This window comes from Eucyclogobius newberryi, unplaced genomic scaffold (genome assembly GCF_026437365.1).
Source record: "Eucyclogobius newberryi isolate DKJ021-1_F unplaced genomic scaffold, fEucNew1.0.hap1 SCAF_3, whole genome shotgun sequence".
NCBI classification, from domain to species: Eukaryota; Metazoa; Chordata; class Actinopteri; order Gobiiformes; family Gobiidae; genus Eucyclogobius; species Eucyclogobius newberryi.
The window spans coordinates 25,839,847-25,865,028 of NW_027315945.1; the positions used below are offsets into that span (position 1 = coordinate 25,839,847).

Genomic DNA, 25,182 nt, shown 5'->3' on the forward strand with positions numbered 1-25,182 from the left:
TAGGAGGAACATGAGCAATTCTCATGTGGTCAAAAAATGTGTGAGAAAAATTCGAGCTAGCCAGGAGTCGAACCTAGAATCTTCTGATCCGTAGTCAGACGCGTTATCCATTGCGCCACTAGCCCGCTAACAGACATTAAAACTGTGTCTTGATTTTAAAAATGTCGTTTCTATAAAGGATTATTTTCTTAGTTTCATTAAATGCATTGCAACGATTTAAAAGGGAGGAAATAGGAAAATAAAATCAATCGCGCAGGCGCAGCGCGGAAATAGTGCACGGATATGTAAAGTTGGCCATGATCCGTGCAATACCAATAACTACCAGCAGATGTCGCAGTAGAACAAGGCTCCACAGAGCTCGCGGCAGCTCCACTGAAACATGAGGGTTATGGTTATGAAAGACAGTTTATCTGGAGTGCGGCGCAAACACAAACGACTGACAAAACACGAAAGCTGCAAGAGATTGATTATATCGTTGTCATGTTCAATATTAGGTTCGCTGTTCATAAACAAACTCATTTTAAGATAACGAGAATACCAACGCCTTCTTCTTGACCACGCCTCTCCGGTTTACTCCCCCAATGACGTCAGCCTTGGCCTCCCTCTGCGGGGTTAGTGTGGTTCTATGGGCACTGGCTGCACCGGGGAGAAGAACGTGCGGTCACTCGTGCTGTGTCAAACACACACCCCAGAGAGACCACCGTTTTATAACAGCCCCACAGGGGGTCGATGGATTCATAGACGATGCGTGCAGTTGTTTACAAACTACAAAGAAGACGCTGTTGTGGGTTTGACCTGGTCCTCTACATCTGTGTGCGTTTGTTGATCCTGATTCCGGGATAAACTTTCTTTACATTGAGAAATTACAAATCTCCCCATGGTGCTCGAAGGGTAAGTACAAGGCACAGTTTGGATTCTTCATGCGCACATGTGTGCGCTATGTGCACGTTTGGCTTTGTTTGTATTGCACGGTGTGTCTGCTACAATGCTGCACACATTTCATGGAATGCATTGTACATGTTGTGTTCTTTTGTGTGTGGCAGTAATACTATTTTATGCCAGCAGTGAGATGGATGGCATGGGGAACACCATGCAGAAGAAGGCTGCAGAGCTGGAGCGCCTGGCCGAGGTGCTGGTCACTGGAGAACAGCTCAGGTACAGTTACGGTAAAGTCATGTGGTCAAATACATTGATCACACCTAGAAAACACATCTGCAACTTATTATCAAAGTTTAATCTACTGAATATAGTTATAAAGACAAGTTACAGAATACTTCACTAAGGGAGCAATAGATTTACTGTAATCAGCCATATGACTGTTTCAAATTCTGTTGAGGTCTTTTTATGTATATGTTTGCCTTTCCAGTGAGGCTGCTTGTTTTTATAATGCCTGTTAGTTATTGAGTGGCTCTTCCCATTGAAGGAAAGCATCAGTGGTTGGGATTTCAGACACATTCAGACATGGTGAAAATAACACAGAACACTTTAATTAACTGAAATTGCTTCTTGCTGTTGAGGAAGTACAGGCTGCAGCTCTACCGTCAATTTTTATTAGTTGGTGTTTACTGGCTGGCGGCTCTCACTGCTACTGTTTATACCATGTTCGCTCTCTGTGGCTCAGCCCCCTCTGGCTCTGCCCTGTGTGGCTCTGCCCTCTGTGGCTCTACTCTCTATGGCTCTGCCCCCTCTGGCTCGGCCCCCTGTGGCTCTGCCCTCTGTGGCTCTACTCTCTATGGCTCTGCCCTCTGTGGCTCGGCCCCCTGTGGCTCTGCCCTCTGTGGCTCTGCCCTCTGTGGCTCTGCCCCCTCTGGCTCTGCCCTCTGTGGTTCTGCCCTCTGTGGCTCTGCCGTCAGTGGTTCTGCCCTCTGTGGTTCTGCCCTCTGTGGCTCTGCCGTCAGTGGTTCTGCCCTCTGTGGTTCTGCCCTCTGTGGCTCTGCCCTCTGTGGCTCTGCCCCCTCTGGCTCTGCCCTCTGTGGTTCTGCCCTCTGTGGCTCTGCCGTCAGTGGTTCTGCCCTCTGTGGTTCTGCCCTCTGTGGCTCTGCCCTCTGTGGCTCTGCCCCCTCTGGCTCTGCCCTCTGTGGCTCTGCCCCCTCTGGCTCTGCCCTCTGTGGTTCTGCCCTCTGTGGTTCTGCCCTCTGTGGTTCTGCCCTCTGTGGCTCTGCCGTCAGTGGCTGTTTGACTATGTTGGTGAAGAAAGAGCTGATTCTACATGTTTGTTTAACAAACCCTGAGAGGTTAAGTCAAACCAGCCTCTTAAACCATTTCCCACCGTCACATGTAAAAACATGTATTGTGCTCAGGTATTGCCGTTTTCATTTTCTTTTTTTTACATCAACAATATTCAGTCTTGAACTAAATTGTAAACATATGAGCATTATATAAAATGAAGTTTAATACTGAATAATGTTGATCATACTTAAGATAAGATAAGATATTCCTTTATTGTCCCACATGGGGAAATTTCATTGGTGCAACGCAGGTAGATACAGAGGTAGATACAGAAGAACAGATCACTTATAGGAAGTCTGAAAAACACTTTCAGTAGAAGATCTCCTATAAATAAATAAAAACTCCCATAGACAAATAAATAAATAAATACCATTGCATGTGATCCCGACAGTAAATCTTAAGTACAGTAAGTACTTTTGGTGTCATATAGTGTGTATGACACTAAATATAATTCCTACTAAAGATTCACAGTTTTTTGCTTGAATTGGCAATTTCCTTTTCTTATTAGGGATTAATAACAACACAGTAGATATTAATAACAAAATGCTTGAAACTCAGCAGTCTTTAGTGCCTTGTGCTGGACATTGCAAACCCCTGTTGTCGTTCCAGGTCTTGTGACTCGTGTGTTGTGACCGATAGTGTCACTCCTATTGACCTGCAATGAGCTTTAAAAATATGTTGCTATTATTTACATTGCTATGGTTTCAAAAAGTACACAATGTCAATAGAATAGAGATTTAAGATTTGAAACTAACTCACCTCACAATACAGTCATGTTATAAATCTCTATTCTGTAGGTTACATTTAACAAGCATTTTTGTGTTTCCCGTTTCCCAGGTTGCGTCTCCATGAGGCGAAAGTGATCAAGGACCGGAGACACCACTTGCGGACGTACCCAAACTGTTTTGTGGGCAAAGAGCTGATTGACTGGCTAATCGAGCACAAAGAGGCCGCAGACAGAGAGACTGCCATTAAGATCATGCAGAAGCTTTTGGACCAGTGCATCATTCACCATGGTGAGCCAATAACACTCTCCCACACCTTCTTACTCTTACTTGGCATTTTCTGGGAACTCTGTCCAATCTTTGTACTCCTACTAAAACATTCACCGCTATTTGTAGTTTGATGGCCGGTCTCATTCCCCACTAGTTTTGAACAAACAAAATACACTCAAAGTTTTTTTTTACTTTTGACACATCAAAGTGCAATTACAACAATAACTGTAACACAATGAGCAACCATTTTTGAAGTCTTTAATGAAAGATTCACAAAATGTAAATATTTAGTCCAATTGAATGATAATGCCATTTTTAGTGTAGATTTAAAAATAGTAAACAACGTGTCAAGACAAAGATTTCCAAGTAGTTCTGCCAATTGGAAGCATAATGGTATTTTAACCCCAATTAGAAATGAGCCTAAAAATGTTTTGTAGAAAATTGTGCCCATGATAATGACCACAAAATAATAATCTTTATTGCATTTTCCTGCTTGGATCCATATAAGTAGATTTTTCTGTGACCATTTCCTAACTCTTTCTTCTCCTAGTTTGCGATGAGCACCGGGAGTTCAAAGACATGAAGTTGTTTTACCGCTTCAGAAAGGACGATGGCACGTTTCCATTGGACAGTGAGGCCAAGGTCTTCATGAGGGGACAGCGGCTCTATGACAAGTAAAGACAACACACACACTTCTTATATACTTCAAAGTGGACTACGTATGTTTTCCAGTGGGTGACAGGAATTATATCAGAATCAGAAAAGGTTTATTAGCATTGTCATTGAACACAGTCCGTAAACACAGGAACTTGTTTCGGCATTAAGGTGCCACATAAAAAATTATAATGAAATAATAATAATAATAATAATAATAACAATAGCAAAGTCTATAGAATAAAATATTGCATGCATAAATTAAGAATTTACTTATAAAATTAGGTAAAATAAAGTGCAGAAAGTGATCAGTGCGTGAATAATTTTGGTTGAATAATTGTTAAAGTGACAGGTGCTAATTATTTCATGAGTCCAACAGGAGAGGGAAAGAAATTGTTCTTGTGGCGGGAGGTTCTGGTTCGGATGGACCGTAGCCTCCTGCCTGAGGGGAGTGGCCTCCTGCCTGAGGGGAGTGGCCTTCTGCCTGAGGGGAGTGGCTTAAATAGACCCTGTCCAGGTTGAGAATGGTCGGCTGTGATCCGACTTGTACGTCTCCAGGGATCTGGGACTTCCGAGATGGAAGTCTGCAGCCAATCACCTTCTCAGCAGAGCGCTCAATGCGCTGTAGTCTCTGTTTGTCCCTGGCTGTGGCTCCAGCGTACCACACGGTGATGGAGGAGGTGAGGATGGAGTCAATGATGGCCGTGTAGAATTGCACCATCATCTCCGCTGTCAGCTTGGCTTTCCTAGGAAGTACATCCTCTGCTGGGCCTGAAAGGTTCCACAGTAGGACTGAACAATATAACTCCAAGGTCCTCGATCTGATAGAAACTTACTCTTTTTAAAATGAAAACGTTGAAAAGGGTAGATTTTCCTTATTCAGTCTAAATTAGCCTTGATTTAGTCTTTGTTTTGTCTCTATTGTTTTTATTTGGACAGTGTTTGACTAATACATTAAAGCATGGAAATCTTTGTTTTAATAACTAAAATTGTTGCATCAAAAACTATATTGAAAATTCTATCACAATTGTATCGATATTGCGATAACTAACAGTAATATCACACTGCATGGCATTACACTTTTTATTCAGTTACCAGTGTTTTTACAGACAATGAATACATTGAAAACACCTGAATTCTTACTGTGAGTGGGGCCTTGTAGCATTATCGTCTTGTCTCCATGGAGATAGATAAGTTTAATGAGGATCAATGAAGCCGGTGGCAGACCCTTTACCAGAAAAGTTGCATAGTGCACCTTTAATATCGTCTTTGTAGTGCTAAGAATACAGTGCATCCGGAATGTATTCACAGCACCTTTTCCACATTTGCTATTCCAATATTGATTTAATTCATTATTTGCCTCAAGATTCTACAAACAATACTGCATAATGTCAATATGAAAGAAGTTTGTTTGAATTCTTTGCAAATAGGAACCTAATCTAGCAAGCCCTTGTCCCCATTGACTGGTGTTAACTGGTCTCTACTGTAGACACAGCATTCACACCTCCTGGTATGGTATAACATATGTGTTTCCTGTTTTGACTTCACTTAGGGCAGACAAGCTGTGGGAGGGACAGACTTGTTCTTACCTGTGCGCACTTGTAAACAAAATAATTATCTTGATTGGACTAAACTCTACTCCAGTCATTTTTATTATTTAAGACTTCTAATAGAAAATCCACAACAGCGCACACCTGTCTATATAAGGTCACACAGTTAGCAGTGATGTCAGAGCACAAACCAAGCCATGAGGGAGTTGTCTGTAGACCTTCGAGATTGTATCAAGGCACAGATCTGGGAAAGAGGACATAAACATTTCTGCAGCATTGAAGGTTTCTATGAGCACAGTGGAAAAAGTTTGGAACCACCAAGACTCATCCTAAAGCTGGCCACCCGGCCAAACTGAGCAACTGGGGGAGAAAAGTGTTAGTCAGGGACCAAGAACCTGGATGTTCACTCTAACAGATCCAGCATGTGTCTGTGGAGAGATAACTTTCCTGAAGACTTAACCATCTCGGCAGGACTCCACCAATCAGGCCTGTGTGATAGAGTGGCCAGACAAAAGCCAGTCCTCAGTAAAGGGCACATGACAGCCCACCTAGAGTTAGCAAAAAGACTCGTGAAGGACTCTAAGACTATGAGAGACAAAAATCTCTGGTCTGATGAAACAAAGATTGAACTCTTTGGCTTGAATAGCAAGCGTCATGTCTGGAGGAAACCAGGCAGCACCAGTCCTTACAGTGAAGCATGGTGGTGGCAGCATTTTTCAGCAGCAGGAACTGGGAGACTAGTCAGGAAAGATAAATGCAGCAGTGTACAGAGACATCCTTGATGAAAACCTGCTCCAGAGCGCTCTGGACCTCAGACTGAGGTGAAGGTTCATCTTCCAACAAGACAGCGACCCTAAGCACACAGCCAGGATAACAAAGGAGTGGCTACAGGACAACAAAGGAGTGGCTACAGGACACATGTCCTTGAGTGGCCCTGCCAGAGCCCCGACTTGAACTCAATTGAACATCTCTGGAGAGATCTGAAAATACCAGTGATCCGAAGATTCCCAACCAAACTTATTGGGGTTGGGAGGTTCTGCAAAGAAGAATGGGAGAAACTGCCCATAAATAGTTATAGCAAGCGTGTATCATTGTACAGAACAGACTTGAGGCTGTAATTGGTGCCAAAGGTACTTCCACAAAGTATTGAGCAAAGGCTGTGAATACTTATGTGCTTACATGTGCTTTTTTTAGTTTTTTAATTTTTAATAAATTTGCAAAGAATTCAAACAACTTTCTTTCTTATTGTTCTCATTGTTCTTATGGGGTATTGTTAGTAGAAATTTTAGACAAATAATGAATTTAATCCACTCTGGAATAAGGCTGTAATGTAACAAAATGTGGGAAAAGTGACTTTCCGCATGCACTATATTTCCATTTAGTGAATTTTAGATGTAAAATCAGCTCGACCTTTTATCATTTGTCTTGTAAACTCAATAGTTAAACATGTCATCTCTTATCAGCTGGACTCAAACTTAGCAAAGCAACCATTCTATGTATTTATATTGGGCTGGATAAAGCAAAAAAGCATGATCCATGTAATACTATTAGACAAATGCTTGAAATATCTCATGTAGTTAATACGTATGTAATGTATTTTCACATTGTTTGAAAAAGCAGATGCTGATAAAAGTGCATTTACAAATTATCATTATAACAAAATCTGACAATGACAAAATCACCTATAGTCAAATACACACACGGTGTGTGTGACAAACCTTCCCTCACACAAGCAATATTTGTGTTTCCGTTAAATTTTAACTCGGTTAATAGCTGAGACTTTTGCGTCCTTAACTTTCAAGCGTTGCATAAGAGGAAGAAACAGTCCAAGGGGAGGCAGCTGTCGTGTGTGTTTGTGTAATCGCCACAGTGCAGGCCAGGGCAGTTTGTTGTGACATTGGCCCACTTCTGGCATTTCAGGAATAAACCGCATCCTGATCTAAAGTTTTACACAAATCCAGTTTTTGGTGTTATCATTGCAAAAAAAGCTGATGTTTATTTGACCATAAATAATATAATCATTTTGACATTTTATGACGGCATCAGCATCTTAAGGCTTTAACTGACTAATCTGGGAATTTTTCATCTTATAAATCACCCTCTGGAGTCAAAGAATGAGGCCAGAGTTATATAATGACAATCCATATTATATAATGCACATGGGCTCATAGCAAATGGTGGCATACAATTTAGTGGCATATTTCTGTTCATTAAAAAAAAGAAAAATATATATATATATTTTTTTTTTTTTCAATGAACAGAAATATGCCACTAAATTGTATGCCACCATTTGCTATGATATCATAATATGATATAATATAATATAGTATAATTTAATATGGTATAATATAATATAATATAATATGAATGAGTTCCATTCTATCCCATACTTTGTTGTAAGTGAAAACAATACTGATCTAGAGGAGAACATCATGGTACAATTGTCTATCTTTGTTGTTTATTATAATATAATTATTGTCACCTTTGTTTTTGTCCCATCTCGTCTCTAAAGCCAAGTAAATTGCATAAATCCTGGTCAAGATCATCAGGAGGATTTTTCCTATTGTGCATGTTTCGGGTTGAACCAGAGTGCCCAAAGGAAACTCTTGCTGTGAAGCGTGAGCTCTTGGTATTTTTGGTTTAAATAATGAAGCGTTCTGTAAGAGCACTCTTCACTCTTTACTCCCAGTATCAGCTGACTTTCATGCCGCTATTTGTTGGTCCTGAGCCTTTACGTATCCCCTCTGAAATTTCTCAGTGACATCATACCCATATCATTTGATAAAAGACTTGTTTAATAGGATTCCATTTCTTTTAACTGTCCTTAGATGACCCCACATTGTTGGTTTTCACAGTTGAATGGTTTTAGTGCAAATAAGAGAGGGTTATCCTTCAACCTAGTACTCATCTCACTCTGGGCTGTAGCGCTGGTATTTTTGCTGACTGTACAAGTCTGCTGCTGTTATAACCAGGTCAGACAACCAAAATTACCATGCAGTTTGTACACTGCAGAATACAGCTATAAATCTAGATTTAGCACAACTCTGCTTTGTTTTCTTTCATGCAGCTGAACTCGCCCTAAAACGCAAACATTGCTTAGAGCTTAACGCGCACACATAACAACTTGCCCTTCTTAATCATGGAAGATTAGTGTTGCACACTAAGAAGTTCCTTTATCATACATGTACAGCATCTTATTCACCATCAGCAGTAGGCATGTCACCATCATTACTATATCGACTTATTGTTCGATATTTGATAGAAAGGACAACATATTTGGGGCTCCATATTTGTCGCACACTTTTTATTTGCACTGGTTTGCACAGTTTGTTGTAGTTCTAGATGTGGTACTTTGGTAATTCATGTTTTTTATGGAGTGGCCTGCTTTAAATGGCAGATATCAGGTCCACAGTTCGACGCATGGTCACCGTGACATTTGTCGGACGTTGTTTATCTCCCACTGCGGCCTTTCTCCTCTAACGGGTCTTAAAATACAAACACAAGCAACTCACGTGTCACTTCCCATAACTATTTGCAATCCTAACAGAAAAAAAAACCTAAATCGTCGTCAGTGATTGCACAATTATTAGTTTGTTACTTTGTGAGCCTGTTGAACATGTCCTGACAACTTCTTCTGGTGTCGTATAAAGGAGTGAGTAATGTGTAATAAGAGTTTCAAACTACCGTGTCTGCATTTACTATCTTGTTTTTGCTGTTGTTATTGTTGCATGCACTATTAAAATGTAACCGTGCGGATGACGCTCATGAGAATTATGTCAATTAGTAATAAGTCACAAGGAATTAAAACCAAAGTGCATCTAGGGATGGTCAAACAGTAAAGCAAAAACAGCAGAGGCAGACGACGACTGCAGGAGCTCTGTTGTTATTGTATCAGTAGCATTAAGTAGTTTTAGTATTATCGTGATCCTTTCCTGAAGCCGTACATCATACTTCAAAATGTGTTATGGTGACAGGTGTGAATCTCTTATACTCCTATAACAGGCTGATGAATCCAGAGAACATCCTGTTACAGAGCAGAGAGGAGGAAGGCGGGGCGTTTGAGCGGACCCTCGTGGCGTCCGAGTTTGTGGATTGGCTGCTGCAGGAGGGAGAGACGTCCACCAGGGAAGAGGCCAAGCAACTGGGACGAAGGCTGCTCGAGCACGGCATCATTCAGCATGGTGAATGGTTTTTAATTGATGTTTAAAAATATTTGAATTAGAACATTTTTTAATTGAATATTGCTACACTTAACTTGAAGTGCACACTAGTCGAGTGGTCAGAGCTGCTGCATATCGTCCCGCTAACCCTTCCGACAACGTGCTGAAATTCCTCCCCGCTCTTCACTCTTTTTCATTTCTGTACTGTCCTGTCCAATAAATAATACAGGCCAAAATTATTCACACAGGATACATTAGCAAGTTCAGAATGAGATCTCTCAGAATTTTTAAAAAGACCAGCATGGTCCATCAGATATGAAAACAAACATGGCTGCTTACCGGGAAAATAGAAAGGACAAAATAAAAAATCACAGGGGACTGAAAAACATTTCATGGAAAAACATTTCATGGATTTATGCAAAATCAACGAGTAAAGCTTAATCTGAGGTGAGAAATGTTTAATTTTGTTATGTAAATGATAGATGACCAATTGTTTCACATGCGTCACTGAAATAAACTAGCTTGTTTGGACAGAGTTTGACTCAAGGCGCGGAGGGAGTGGAGACAATGACTTATTCTTTGTGAAGAATTGAAGTGTTAACACTTGCTCTCCGTTTTTCACTGTCGCCCTCAGAAACAACTGTGATTTTGGGGCGTTACAAAAATAAATTGAATTGAATTGCACATGTGTGAACAATCAGAAAGAAATCAGATTACTTACATCAGATGAAACTATTTACATGACATTTCAATAAAATCCAGAACAAGAAGGCATCTGACTTTAAATACGCCAGGTCACTATGTAAAATACTGCAGGCCTGGAGCCTTATTGCCAAAAAGCACCTGATTTAATTTGGATCCTTTTAGTTTTAGGAGAAGGTGCTAAACTGTGTCCCAGTTTGAGCTTTCATTCTCTCTTATCAGGTCATTCTGGGACGAAAGTTGCATTTTTTCACATAGTCCACATAACATAGTCCAATGACTCCAGGCAAAAATATCCATCCACACAATGTTATCTTTACACACGAAAGAGATATACTTGAAGCTGTTACAATGTCCTTCAAGCCAATTGAGATCACATTGTCACTAAGGCGCCAGGGACTGTTGAATGGATACAATGAGTATTTGAACACCCTGCAATTGTACTGACTTAAGCATGGGAACCTTCTGTGCGATGCATGATTTTAAACCATGACGGCGTAGTCTATTACCCATAATAACCTTTGACCAGCTCTTCTCGTGTTCTGGGCTGATTTCTGATCTTTCTTATCATCATTGATACCCCACGAGGTGAGATCTTGGATGGAACCCCAGTCTGAGGGAGATTCTTTTATTTATTTTTAGATTCTGTCTCTCACAGTGGAAATGCACCTACAATGTCAGGCCCTTGATAATTCTAAGTGGGAGAACTTGCAAAATCGCATCAAATGCTTATTTTCCTCACTGTAACTATGTTCTGCTTGAGAGAATATGTGACTGATAGTGGTGCGGTCTAACCTCCCAATAATAGATTTCCTTTGCTTTATCTTTTCAAATTAGTATTTTGGTCATGTAGCACTTGACCTAATTGTCGTACTATGATAAGTTGTCACTCTCATTGTCACAAGTGTTATTTAGGTGTCTGTAATTCTAGTTTTAGCTTCCTGTTAACATTTCGAGGACAGTTTCCCCATTTTCAAGATGTATTCTCTTAATCTCTATAGCAACGGTCCAAACTCCCCATCCTTCTCAAACCCATGGATAGTGTAGTAAGTTTGCTATGAACCTCAAGAATTTTCAAACATTTTAAATTTTAATTCTGTTTGGCGATCACGTGACATAAACCTAATTTGTGGCTACCTGGTCTAAACCCGTAACTAATTTAATGAACTGTTTGTTACTATGTTTCTGTGTTTTCATTGAGCTTAAATGAAGCTTTGACTTTTGATGATAACTTTAACTTGAACAGTGCTGAAAGTTGGTGTCGAAGGATCTGTTCTTTTATCGGAGTCATTGGGAAGCTGTCTCTCTGAGTTCATCGCTGCCTGGCCTGGCCGTACTGCTGTCGAGCATCTCCACGGCTCAGGAATGTGTTGCGTTTCTGTGCGAGCAGAAACACTGCTGCTGTTTGTTGTCACTAACACGTAGTAATAGAGTGAGGGCTGTTTCTGTCACACAGTCATTTACTGGGAATAGCTGCCGTATTTAGCTGGGTTTCCGATGACCTCACATTATTCATTCTGCAGATGTTTGATCGAGATGAAGGAAAGGCAGGAAGTGCGGATGTTGTTAAAGCGGGGAAGAGGGTTGATACTGACAAAAAATTAATTTCTCAATATCTGTATTTTGGAGTATAACGATAGTCAGAGGATATTATGTCAATCCAACAGAAATGTGTTAAAACCTGTCTTTAAACACTGTCACTCTAGTGTTGAGGATCAGAATGTTAAATGTCTGTTAGAGTCAAATTAATCACAAAAGTGCAGAAATATCACCTTATTTGAATGATTATCTGTCTTTTCATCAATTTTTTTGTAGCATTTACCCCACACTAAAAACAATATACTGGATATTCAAATTAAGCATTTATCATTCACAAGATTATCTACATTTTTATACTTTGCCAACCTCTAGTGCAGATCTCAGAGACCTAATCACTCGTATTGAATTGTCAGGTTCAACATTTGTGGATTTAACTCTGATATCTAAGACAAGAGATGCATTTATTTGTCGGCTAAATAAATTATTGCTTGACTAAAGACGTGTATGTATACAGTATGCATTGATTAATACACTAAAAGAGAGTGTGGCAAGGTGCTGGTAAAAGATTTTTATGATTTTGCACAAAAACTACCATCTAAACATAGAAAACAGCAAGTAAAAAGGCACCAGTCACACCCAAAACTACTGTTAACAAAATAAAAAGTCAACTAATAAAAAGGTGCTTGACAATGACTGATTAATTTACTAAACGACTACAACCCCAAACTTTTCTAAGATGACTACCGTGTATTGATCTCACTGTGACAACATTCAGACGGTAGAAAAAGAAATGCATGTGCACGCTAACAAAATCAAGATACAATGAACTTAATATGGTTGGTAAAAAAATTAAGAACAAGTGTTAAAATATAAATGATTAGAATAGACAGTGTTAGAATACAGGCTTAATTAACTGTGAGGGTAGAAAAATGACTTTTTGATAATAGTATCATTAAAAAACTGTGTATTCAATACAGATAAACTGCCTCCAATGAGAGAGTTTGACGTCATCACATTCTGGTACCTTAAAAATTCTTTATTGTATTTGTGTAATATACCGTAGTAAATAAGTTGTTCCCAAGCATTTAGTGCCAATGTAAAAATAACTGGACTGTCCTCATTCCTCCAAATTCTCTCCTAAACTGACTAGAAATCCAATTATAAAACAACAATCATTTTATTTGGTCGTATAGGACGGATGGATTACAATGCACAGCAGGTCAGACAGTTCGCCCACTGTTACTCCTCCTTTGTCTCTTGTAATAAAAGGTTTTTGTTTGCTCGACAAATGCCAGCTCGCAGTGACGTACGTGCAGACTGACCACAACCTTCTTTACACTATAGGCAGCTGCTCCGAGTGCTCTCATCCACACAGGTACACTCCATTTAACAAATACTGTATAAATTGAGCCATGTTTCCAGATTGGGCTCTACACTTCCCTTTATCTCTAACATGTTGCCCTGGTGTCCTGCTCCAACATGGGGAAGGTCGTTGCACTTAGAGGCCAGGGCATGTTTGTTCAACAGGTGATCTCTGCACTGCCACTGTTTATTTAATACTGCTTGTCTGAATTTGAAGAATTTCAGGGTCGTCTGGTACTCAAACTAGGTCAAGTGAAGACATGATCTAAAACTAAAAGTGTCACATCTACACTATTCTGTTAAAGAGTTGAATGCGGGACGAATGCTAGCTGTCGCTTCTCTTCTTCTCAGTTACCAACAAGCACCACTTCGCCGACGGGTCGCTGCTGTACCAGTTCAGGATGAATTTCAGACGGCGGAGGAGGTTGATCGAGCTTCTTCATGAGCGCAGTCGGACCATCCCGGAGAGCCACGACAGCCCGTTCTGTCTGAGGAAACAGAACTCGGATGGAAGCAACACCAGTTTCCTCTCAGGTACAGTGCACGCCAACGTTTACACCATGCGTTTTTGTCTGTGTTGACATTGGCTTATTTGCAGACGGATTACCACAGATCACATGGTTGGGGACATTTTGCAGTGGAAAGTTTGTTGTACCCATAGGCCGTTTGGTTGTGCCGCGCTTTAGAGCTGCCAGATATATTGCTATGAAATTAGAATTGCAATTTGATTGATCACAATTCGCAAAGACTGACATTATTTAAGTGATATCATTTCTTCTGCAAACAACGAAATATCCTGTCTAATCATGTCTAAAAGCAACTAACTCCGCTGCAAACATGTGACAAACACATGTGATTCTTGGATTACTTAAGCAGTTCAGATTTAATTCTTCTCTCTAATGTTAAAGCTTTTGGATAGATTTATAATGTGAACTTTGTATTAAAACATTTAATTACAAAATTAATCTGGAATCGCAAAGTTGGCATGTGACCTAATTTTAAACCAGGTTTTCACTTTTTTCTCATTATTTAGTCCTGGTGTAGGCCATGTTTTATGCCATTTTAGACCTGGATTTGTCTATATGTACCGTATTTTCCGTACTATAAGTCGCACCTTTTTATAGTTTTGGCCGGGTTGCTACTTATATTTATACTTATACACTTATACTTATACTCCGGAGCGACTTATATGTGATATTATTTGTTATTTTCACACTTGCAACTGCATTTCATACTCCAGTGCAACTTTTTCTTCTCAATTATACATTTTTTGGCTGGTGCGACTTATTGTCTGGAAAATACGGTATTCTTGGTCTAGTCTTGATCATACTGCACTTAGAAATCACAATATTTTATGAGGTGGTACTTGCTTACACAATATTGCACTGGAGCTGTAATCCTTTAGTCGTTTTGTTGATTATTCAGATAAGATAAGATAATCCTTTATTGTCCACACATGGGGAAATTTCATTGTTGCAACGCATGTAGATACAGAGGAAAAGAACAGATAACTTATAGGAAGTTTGAAAAACACTCTCAATAGAAGAACTCTTATAAACAAAAACTCCTATGGACAAAACCTCCCAATTCCCAACAAGGGATGGAGGGGAAAAATAAATAAAGATAAAGATAAAGATAAAAAATAAAATAAAATAAAAAATATATATATAAAATATGATTTGTTGATGTATTATTTATTAGCATTAGTAATAATTTACATGAACTAAAGCAGAAAGGGGAAAGCCTAAATGAGTACTGTAAGTCAGAGATTTGGGAATACATTAAGAATGTACTCTGCCTTTTTATATGCAATTTTCTAGGACTTTTTTTGTCTTGTCAGTGTTTTTTTTATGTCAAATACATGGTTGAATCAGAGATAAGATAAGATAAGATAGTGTTAAGATAATGCTATGTCCCATTTAGTTGATTCATCACAGGGCGAGTCTTTAGTTGGTTGTGGCCCTATATTGAACAATATTGCAATATGCGTTACAGCTGTTATGTAACTGCAATATCAATATTATTGTAATATCTTATGAAATAATATTTTATTAAAACAAAAATGTACCTGCCTTGAACACCGACTAATCAAGCCTGATTTAGGCTGGACAAAATTCTGTTGAATGGAGAACTTTGGTGCTATTGTGCGACATTGCATTTGCCAATATTACTTTTATTTACTAGAAAATTACTTGTAAATTGCCAATTCATTCATTTTTCATTCCCAAATGACTTGCCCACTCATTCCATGCCTTCTCCTTTCTGCTGTGGTTCATATATACTTCAAAATATCAATGAAATAATTAGTCGATTTGGTTGACTAAGAAGCTGATTAATAGCCCTACTGTCTTTTTGTCTTCCACACAAATGTAGTATATTCACACCACACACAGCAACCTTGACTGGAAGATAATTCGCTTTTTTCTTCTGTTTCTTTTGTCTTTTTATTTTAAAACAACACACATAGAACACGAGACACAGAGACATTTACAAATATTTAACATAGTCCTAGTCATGTAGTCCAGCGTTTATGTCCCTATTGGTCCAAAGTGTGTCAAATTTGCCCATTGACTGTAATTTTCTAAATTTTTCAAATGTCATTCGTTATGTCAGTCCAGTCCTTGATTGTTGTTGAATTTGTGTAGTTAATTTCTTCAAGTTGTTGTTGTTGTTTTATGGCGATTGGCATCCGAGTGTTGCATTACCGCCAGACTTTATTCCTTAAGTATATTCTTCTTCTTTGGTGTTTTATGGCGGTTGGTTACATTACTGCAAGACTTTATTCTTTAGACTTTATTCTAGAGCTGACTCTTCTTCTTTGGTGCTTCCGCCGTACATCTTCGGCTTTATTCTTTAGGCTTTATTCTTTAGAATTCTTGAGGTTTTATTCTTTAGGCTTTATTCTTTAGACTTTATTCTTTACGCTTTATTCTTTAGAATTCTTGAGGTTTTATTCTTTAGGCTTTATTCTTTAGACTTTATTCTTTACGCTTTATTCTTTAAGACTTTTATTCTTTAGGCGTTACTGTTTATCTTCTTCTTCTTTGGTGTTTCATGAGAGCTAGTAAGTGTTACATTACCGCCAGACTTTATTCTTTAGACTTTTAATCTTTAGGCTTTATTCTTTACGCGTTACTGTTTATCTTCTTCTTCTTCTTTGGTGTTTCATGAGAGCTAGCGCTAGTAAGTGCCAGACTTTATTCTTTAGACTTTATATTCTTTAGGCTTTATAAGATAAGATAAGATAATCCTTTATTATCCACACATGGGGAAATTTCAATGTTGCAACGCAGGTAGATACAGAGGAAAGGACAGATAACTTGTAGGAAGTTTAAAAAACACTCTTTAATAGAATAGAAATATAATTATTCTTTAGGCGTTATTATTTATCTTCTTCTTCTTTGGTGTTTTACGAGAGCTAGTAAGTGTTACATTACCGCCAGACTTTATTCTTTAGACTTTATATTCTTTAGGCTTTATTCTTTAGGCTTTATTCTTTAGGCTTTATTCTTTAGGCGTTACTGTTGATCTTCTTCTTCTTCTTCTTTGGTGTTTTATGAGAGCTAGTAAGTGTTACATTACCGCCAGACTTTATTCTTTAGACTTCATTTGAGACCGCCTATACGTATAATATGAGTCGGCAGATGTACAACCACACTTAACACTATACAGCACCATAGAGGAACAACAAGAAGCTTCGTCGCATGAACCTCCACCTAACAGGATAATACAGCACCATAGAGGAACACCAAAGAGGAACACCAAAGAGGAACACCAAAGAGGCGGTCCGTATGGGGAAGAAGAGGAGGAAGACGACAGCAGTGCGGAGGGGAGTGGACCGCTGGTCAGTAGCGATTTGGACAGCGGGGAGGACACTCCTGGAGACGCTGGTGCCCGGAAACGTGGGATGTCCTCTTGCTCGTCTGTGTCGGGGGGTTCTGGCAGTGAGGTGCAGGGCGGGGGGTTGGAGATATCGGGGATGAGGGCTCAGAATGTAAGGTGTTCATAAAGCTTGCACAGGATAATGCGTCCTTTAAGGAGTGGAATGCAGTGGCGTTGACAAAGAGCCTGTAGCTGTGGGAGTGATCAAGCGTGCGAGTGTCCCTTAGGGATGGCTCGCTGCTGGTCGTGTGCAAGAACCTGAGCAAAGGAAGGCGATTGGAACTAAACGTCTGGGTGGAAAGGACATTCTTGTGTCCTTCACGGTCAGAGGAGTTATCGTAGGCGTCCCTACGACGATGTCTGTGGATGAAGTAAAGGGGAATTTGACTGGAGCTAAGGTGGTAGACGCTAGGCGGTTGAATGTGACCCGGTTTGGGGTAAGATGTGACAGCCTGTCGGTAATGATAAAAGTTGAAGGTAAACGCCTGCCTGGTAAGGTGTTCATTGGGTTCATGTGCTATGGCGTACGACCATATGTTCCGCTGCCCCTGCGTTGCTTCAAGTGCCAGCGTTTTGGGCACATTGCAGCGGTCTGCAGAGGGAAGCAGAGGTGTGGTAAATGTGCAGGGGATCACGAGTATGGGAATTGTGACGTAGGAGCAAAACTGAAATGCTGTAACTGTGGGGATAGCTCTGCCTACGGGGGATGCGTGTTTAACTTTTGCACCCCAGCAGCACCTTTTGCTAGAGTCTCTCAAGGCATATCCTATGCGGATGCTATCAAGAAAGTAGTAGTGAGGTGAAGGTGGATTTCGGTGTGGGCTGCCAGTGCTGCTGGTGGCCTAGGCGACGTGGGAGGGGTCAGCATTGCTCGCAGCCAGGGGGAGGTCCCCACTGGGGTCCCGTGAGTGGGGCTTCCAAGGGCAGAGGCCCTGAGGGTGCTGAGGATGTCCTGGTTGTGAAGAGGAGAGCTACTTCAAAGTGTTGCGGCATTGTGGTGGCCTCCTGCCTTTCTGCATTGCAAAGCATTAAATCTGGGAAGTCGGATTGCAGACAGGATGTGTTGTATGGCATCTTCTGTCTGATACTCTCCCTGTCCAGGAAGGATGTGAGGGGTTCCTTCATTTGGGTTCCTGCGCATGTGGGGGTGGATGGTAACGAAATGGCTGATTCGCTGGCTAAACGTTCCCTTAGGCGGCGGCCATCAATTGATGTGGTGGTTGAGTTAAGCAAATGTGAAATCAAGCCTATTATCAACAGTCACATCTTCGGCCTTTGGCTGGAATTTTGGAGCCATTGTGATACTGGACGGCATCTCTCTCACATAGGTAGTGTAGGTCCTTGCAGATCCAAGGGCAGGAACGCGGGGGAGGAAAGGGCCTTTGCTTGCGTGAGGATTGGCCATACTGGACTCAGGGGTTGGTCACTGCGTAGGATAGGCAAACATCCGACCGGTCTGTGTAATTACTGGTGCCAGAGACTGTCGAGCACGTGCTGATTCGCTGTGCGGCCTATGAAAGAAAAAGGACCGGATTGGCCTTGTGGTTTCAGAATAATGGGCGGGAGTTTAATCTGTGCAACGTTCTTACATTCCAGTCACAGGGTTTGTGTGAGGCTGTAGTTGCTTACTTGTATAGCACAGGGTTGGGTAAATGTTTATAGAGTTGGGGTGTGTTGAAGACTGTGCCGAGGATGAGGAGCAAGAGGATGTTCTAACGTGCTTTGAACTCATGGGCTTTGAAACACCAAAGTGATGGAAGAACTTCTAAAAAATACAACACCAACAATCTTGGGCTTTGTCAAAGCACTGGACGGGCTTTGTAACACCAAAGCAATGGAAGGAGTACTTTTACGGACTACGACAGAGTCTTGAGGACTACGACAGTGATGGGGGTCTGCTTTTGGGGAGTCAGAGTGATCAGAGTGACGAGATGGGGGTGGGGGTGGTCTCCTGTCCTCGTCCAGTCTCGTAGACGCACGGCTACCAAGCAGCGACATCAGTGGAAATATTAAAGCCTGTAGAATGAAGCCTAAAGAATAAAGCTGTACGGTGGAAGCACCGAACGTCAAAGAAGGAGAGGAAGATGAAGAAGAGTCTCCCTGGAATAAAGCCGGTTGTTGTTGTTGTTGTTGTTGTTGTTTTATGGCGGTTGGCATCCAAGTGTTGCATTACCGCCAGACTTTATTCCTCAGACTCTGTCGTAGTCCGTAAAAGTTCTCCTTCCATTGCTTTGGTGTTACAAAGCCCATGAGGTCATGATATGTCTTTGTGACTAGAATAGTTGTTGTTGTTTCAGACAACAACCGGCTTTATTCCAGGGAGACTCTTCTTCATCTTCCTCTCCTTCTTTGACGTTCGGTGCTTCCACCGTACAGCTTTATTCTTTAGGCTTCATTCTACAGGCTTTAATATTTCCACTGATGTCGCTGCTTGGTAGCCGTGCGTCTACGAGACTGGACGAGGACAGGAGACCACCCCCACCCCCATCTCGTCACTTTGATCACTCTGACTCCCCAAAAGCAGACCCCCATCACTCCGACTCCCATTTAGCGCCTTTAGCCTGTTTTCTATATCTGCCCAATCAAGCTCCTTTGTTCCAAGGAATCTCCCTGCAGCTTTAGCAATGATCCTGATCCTTTCAGTTCTGCTTTGAGTCTGAGCAGCACAGTTTACAACATCCACCATAAAGAGTACAAAATCCTCTCTATCCACAACCAGGGTATTCTCATTAATTCTGGAACCTGCACACTTGGGACCTCCACTCTTGAAACCTTCACACTTCTTGGGAGCCACGCTGGCCTCTCTCATTTCGCCCTGGCTGGGAGCAGCGCTGGCTCCTCTCTCTGTATTTACTCTAAACTCGTTACTTGAAACTTTCTTGACTGCATCTGCATAGGATATATCTTGAGAGACCTTTATTTTCTGCACCTCAGCAGCTCTTTTGCTAAACCTGCATCCCCCGTAGGCAGAGCTATGTTCTTCCCCACAGTTACAGCACTTCAGTTTTGCACCCACGTCACACTTCCCATACTCATGATCTCCTGCACATTTACCACATCTTTGCTTCCCTCTACAGACCGCTGCAATATGCCCAAAGCGCTGGCACTTAAAGCAACGCAGGGGCGGCGGAACATATGGCCTGACGCTATAGCACATGTACCCAATGAACACCTTACTAGGCAGGCACCTCCCTTCAAGTGTTACCATTACCGACAAGCTGTCACATCTTACCCCAAACCGGGTCACCTTCAAACGCCTAGCGTCCACCACCGTAACTCCAGTCAAATTCTCCTTAACTTCATCCACAGACGTCGCCGTAGGGACACCTACGATAACTCCTCTGACCGTGTTTCTTTCAGCATCAGACACAAGAATGTCCTTTCCACCCAGACGTTTAGTTCCAATTGCCTTCCGTTGCTGAGCCGCGTCCTTGCACACGACCAGCAGCGAGCCATCTCCAAGGACACTCGCACTCCTGATCACTCCCACAGCTACAGTTAGGCTCCTTGACAATGTCACTGAACTCCACTCCTTAAAGGATGCACCATCCTGTGCAAGCTTTATGATCACCCTACAGTCTCTGCTCTCACCCCGGACATCAATAGCCTCAGCCTCATCCTGCTGCTCATTCCCAGAACCCTCGGACGAGCCAAGGGACCCTTCACGTTTCCGGGCACGTGCAGGCAGAAAAGGCTGCTCCTCCACGCCGTCCAGAACGTCCTCCATCCCCGATCCACTCTCCTCCGCCATCTCCCGTCTCTCCAGACCGGTTGTTGTCTGAAACAACAACAACTATTCTAGTCACAAAGACATATCATGACCTCATGGGCTTTGTAACACCAAAGCAATGGAAGGAGTACTTTTACGGACTACGACAGAGTCTGAGGACTACGACAAAGTCTGAGGAATAAAGTCTGGCGGTAATGCAACACTTGGATGCCAACCGCCATAAAACAACAACAACAACAACAACTACGACAAAGTCTGAGGAATAAGAATAAAGCTGTACGGTGGAAGCACCGAACGTCAAAGAAGGAGAGGAAGATAAAGAAGAGTCTCCCTGGAATAAAGCCGGTTGGTCTCTGAAACAACAACAACTATTCTAGTCACAAAGACATATCATGACCTCATGGGCTTTGTAACACCAAAGCAATGGAAGGAGTACTTTTACGGACTACGACAGAGTCTGAGGAATAAAGTCTGGCGGCAACAACAACAACAACAACAACAACAACAACAACAACAACAACAACAACAACAACAACAACAACAACAACAACAACAACAACAACAACAACAACAACAACAACAACAACAACAACAACAACAACAACAACAACAACAACAACAACAACAACAACAACAACAACAACAACAACAACAACAACAACAACAACAACAACAACAACAACAACAACAACAACAACAACAACAACAACAACAACAACAACAACAACAACAACAACAACAACAACAACAACAACAACAACAACAACAACAACAACTTAAATTATTTTTCTAAAAACACATAATTTAAGTTAAAACTGTTTCTGTCTTTTTCCCTGGTCCAGTGAGTCCCACTAAAGAGATAAAGATGATGGTGGGGGTCCGGCGCAGCAGCCTGAGCAGCAGTTGTGGGAGCAGCGGTTACTATAGCAGCAGTCCAACACTCAGCAGCAGCCCACCCGTCCTCTGCAACCCCAAGTCAGGTACGACTGCTGAGACCCATGGATCTGTACACTATTGTTGAGTTATTGAGGTTGTACCTACCTGTTAAAAGGTGTAATTACATATTTGTTAAGATAAGATAAGATATTCCTTTATTGTCCCACATGGGGAAATTTCATTGGTGCAACGCAGGTAGATACAGAGGTAGATACAGAAGAACAGATCACTTATAGGAAGTCTGAAAAACACTTTCAGTAGAAGATCTCCTATAAATAAATAAAAACTCCCATAGACAAATAAATAAATACCATTGCGTGTGATCACAACAGTAATTGCACATGAATATGTGTCACGACAGCACATAGACTGCACATGAATTTCACAGTAATTGCACATACGACAGAATTGCACATCAGTATTAGGTTAGGTCAGTATTGCGAAGGGATAACGTGACGATCTCCGGGTAAGACGACTGTTCTCCGCAGTTTCATGAGTTCCTCCTTTGTGGAAACGTGTACATAAACGTGTACCGACGACACGCCGTACTTTAGCGCGGCCGGAGGGCGCGGGGAGGGGCTGGTGGGCTCACTCGGAGCTAGCTCACGTCACAACAACACAACGAACGCAACGAAAAACGCTCAAATCCAGCCGAAAAAAGTCAAAAACAGTTGAATTAAAAAACTATTCCAGCGCGTGTCCCTATCGTACAGTAAAATAGAAAAAATATACTAACTATATTTACAAAATATAGAAGATAAAGCACAATAAGTGTGAGAAAGAAGAGAGAGCGTTTACACCGGGCTGCCAGCATATCACAACAGCTATGTCACAACTTTTAATTTTTTTAAATCTTTATTTGTACAGAAAATCTCCATGTTTCTTTTTCATGAGCCCCTACCTGTCTAGGCAAAGTGAGCACAATAATACGAAAAAATATAAAAGGAGATAGTGTCAGCAATATATGCAATTTTCCGTGTTTTTAAATGTATACATTTTTTGAGAAGTAAAAGAAAAACAAAGGCCTTTATTCCTGTTTCAGTTTTTAGAAGGACACTGTCACGATATCTTGTATTAATTGCCAGTGGAAAAGTTAAACAAACACTTGAGATAATCAGGCAGTCTTTTATAAATACATTTAACACTTATCTTCTAACTTTGTAATAACTTAAATAACATTTTAATTAGGTGTTCAGTCGTAAAGATTTGGATATTGTTCGAGTTATCTATCACTATTTTTTAAGAACCAAATAGATTTTAACAAGAGTATTTCCTTGTTAAACCACTACTGCTGTGAAACAAGTTTCCTTTTTTTTGCACTGTTACTGTATTGATAAAATTAGTATGGCGATATAATAAAGGATTATCTTATCTTATCTTAATGAATATTTCAATATTTTAGCACAGCCAAACTTAGCTTGGTATGATGTATTAAGTGTAGTAGTATTCCATGTCACCTTCCATGTATTACCTAATGTAAATAATAAGGCCTGTATAAAGATAACTGTTCCACAACTGAAGGTTTCCTGTGATCAAAGCAGTGCCCTTCAGACTTTTCTTTGTAGTGTTGAATACAAACACTCACACACAATGTAATACAGGAAAAGGAAGACACTTGGACATATTCCAAAGGCAGGATTTCTCCAAGTCCATTTTTCTCATCCTGGTTTATTCCTGGTTCAGTTCCGGGTTTAGTCCTGGTTTAGTCCCAGTTTTGATGTTGTGGGTGTACAAGTTGGTGGTCTTAGTGGGCATGATTGCTCTCACCATTTGCTATTTCACACAAAATATTTAAAACCCAAAGGATATAAGAATTTGTTCAATTTTCAACATATACATTCACGCTTCATGCTAAAATAACACACATCCATGCTTACATATCATAGTTTGTATTGTAATGGATAACTACTACTACTAAAGGAACGTTACATGTTTTGTTTACATACGGTTAGGTAAGTCCACACAAAGGAAGTGTGAGTTTAGCTTGCTACTCAGTTACATGTGTTTCAGGAAGCAGGGAGCCCCCAGGCCTAGTTAACATGTGACCCACATTAACACTTTCCACACATGGTTTCTGCATCATTTACAGTATGTTACTGCTTTGGAACAAATCAGTTGCTATGTGTGAAAAGGGTTTGTAGGGTAAGTCTAACATACTTGTGCCTTTTCTTTACCAGTTTTGAAGAGACAAGTGAGTCCAGAGGAGCTACAGGCGCCAGGAGGTCCATTTATAAAGAAGACATTCACGGTACGACACACATCCCCCGTGACTTTTAAATCAAGGTTCTGTTATAGTCATGTGTATTAAACCACAATCACATTATGTTCGTGGTCTTCATTGCAACAAACAAATCCATTGACAAATAATTGAGTTTAATTTAGTCACGTTTTAGAGTTTTCTACACTGAACAAGTTTAGACCAGGTTTCATTAGTTTTATTTTAGACTCCAAAAATGTCCATGAAGAAGATATTATCAACATACACAAAAAATAGACAAAACAATAAACAAACAATGCATAGGTTTAAACATATTTCATACCTTCATGATGCGTGTTTTGTCTAATTTTAGATTCATCTTGTTGAATTCTGATTAATTCATGTCAGAAAGTTTGAAAATCACTATACATTCCACTAAAATTTCCACAAATGCATAACAGATGTTGGCTTGCCATGTATGCGTTCTGTGTACAGGATTGTGCCAATAAAATACGTGTTTCTGTTTCTTAGATTGTGGGTGATGCAGTGGGTTGGGGGTTTGTTGTGCGAGGCAGCAAACCCTGCCACGTTCAGGCGGTGGATCCAGGCGGCCCTGCAGCCGCTGCCGGCATGAAGGTAAAACACTACTGCAAATCGTGACTGTGTCATTAGGCAAATTATAACTGCAGTTATGTGTAAGACTCAATTAATTACTAAAAAAGTGGTGATTTAGAGTACTTATAATTCTGAATAATACAGGTGCTCGTTCTGCCCCTCAAAATCTGACCATAGAGTTGAGATATATGTCAAAATTTAGATATTTTTCTTTTTTATATTATTTTTTTAAGATATGCAACATGTTATCATTGAGTATATTGTTTATGACAACAAATTCAAGAAAAAAAGCTGAAAAAAAGCAACTAAAAAAAGTTGTGTTCAATAAGGGTATTTATGTTGATGTGATAAATTTCACATTGGTCTGATAAACTAAATTAATACATTTAAAGACATGTTTTAACACATTTCTGCTGGATCGCCATAACACCATCATTAGCGGGATACTCTAAAACCATATATTTTTGCAGACCTACAGCCTTTTAAATATGTGCGTGTGCGTGTTTTGCTTATGTACATCACAAGACAACTAGATTGTTGTACAAAAATAGGAAGTACGGAAGTGGCCCGGACGAGGCAAAGCAGAAGCTTTTAAGACAGAGAAAATAGGTCTGAGGATAAATAAATAAAG

At 40.6% G+C, this 25,182-nt stretch overlaps 1 protein-coding gene and 1 non-coding gene across 4 annotated transcripts in view; one reads left to right on the top strand and one right to left on the bottom strand.

Annotated features, from left to right (window-relative positions):
• Positions 1-52: 52 nt before the first annotated feature.
• trnar-acg (transfer RNA arginine (anticodon ACG)) lies at positions 53-125 on the bottom strand. The gene has a single exon. It is a non-coding gene; the product is annotated as a tRNA-Arg (tRNA).
• Positions 126-607: 482 nt separating this feature from the next.
• The window catches only part of deptor (DEP domain containing MTOR-interacting protein), a 29,637-nt gene continuing 5,062 nt past the window's right edge, over positions 608-25,182 (top strand). For 2 of the 3 annotated variants that reach the window (XR_011929090.1, XM_072461235.1), the window contains exons 1-9: positions 608-891; positions 1,063-1,155; positions 3,067-3,245; positions 3,775-3,898; positions 9,431-9,609; positions 13,543-13,725; positions 21,646-21,783; positions 23,917-23,987; positions 24,468-24,572. Coding sequence is in view for 2 of the 3 variants with exons in the window: in XM_072461235.1 (XP_072317336.1) it covers positions 878-891; positions 1,063-1,155; positions 3,067-3,245; positions 3,775-3,898; positions 9,431-9,609; positions 13,543-13,725; positions 21,646-21,783; positions 23,917-23,987; positions 24,468-24,572 (1,086 nt within the window). In the remaining variant the exon portion in view is untranslated. The remainder of the gene's footprint in view (positions 892-1,062; positions 1,156-3,066; positions 3,246-3,774; positions 3,899-9,430; positions 9,610-13,542; positions 13,726-21,645; positions 21,784-23,916; positions 23,988-24,467; positions 24,573-25,182) is intronic. The other variant, XM_072461236.1, reaches the window with a different exon arrangement.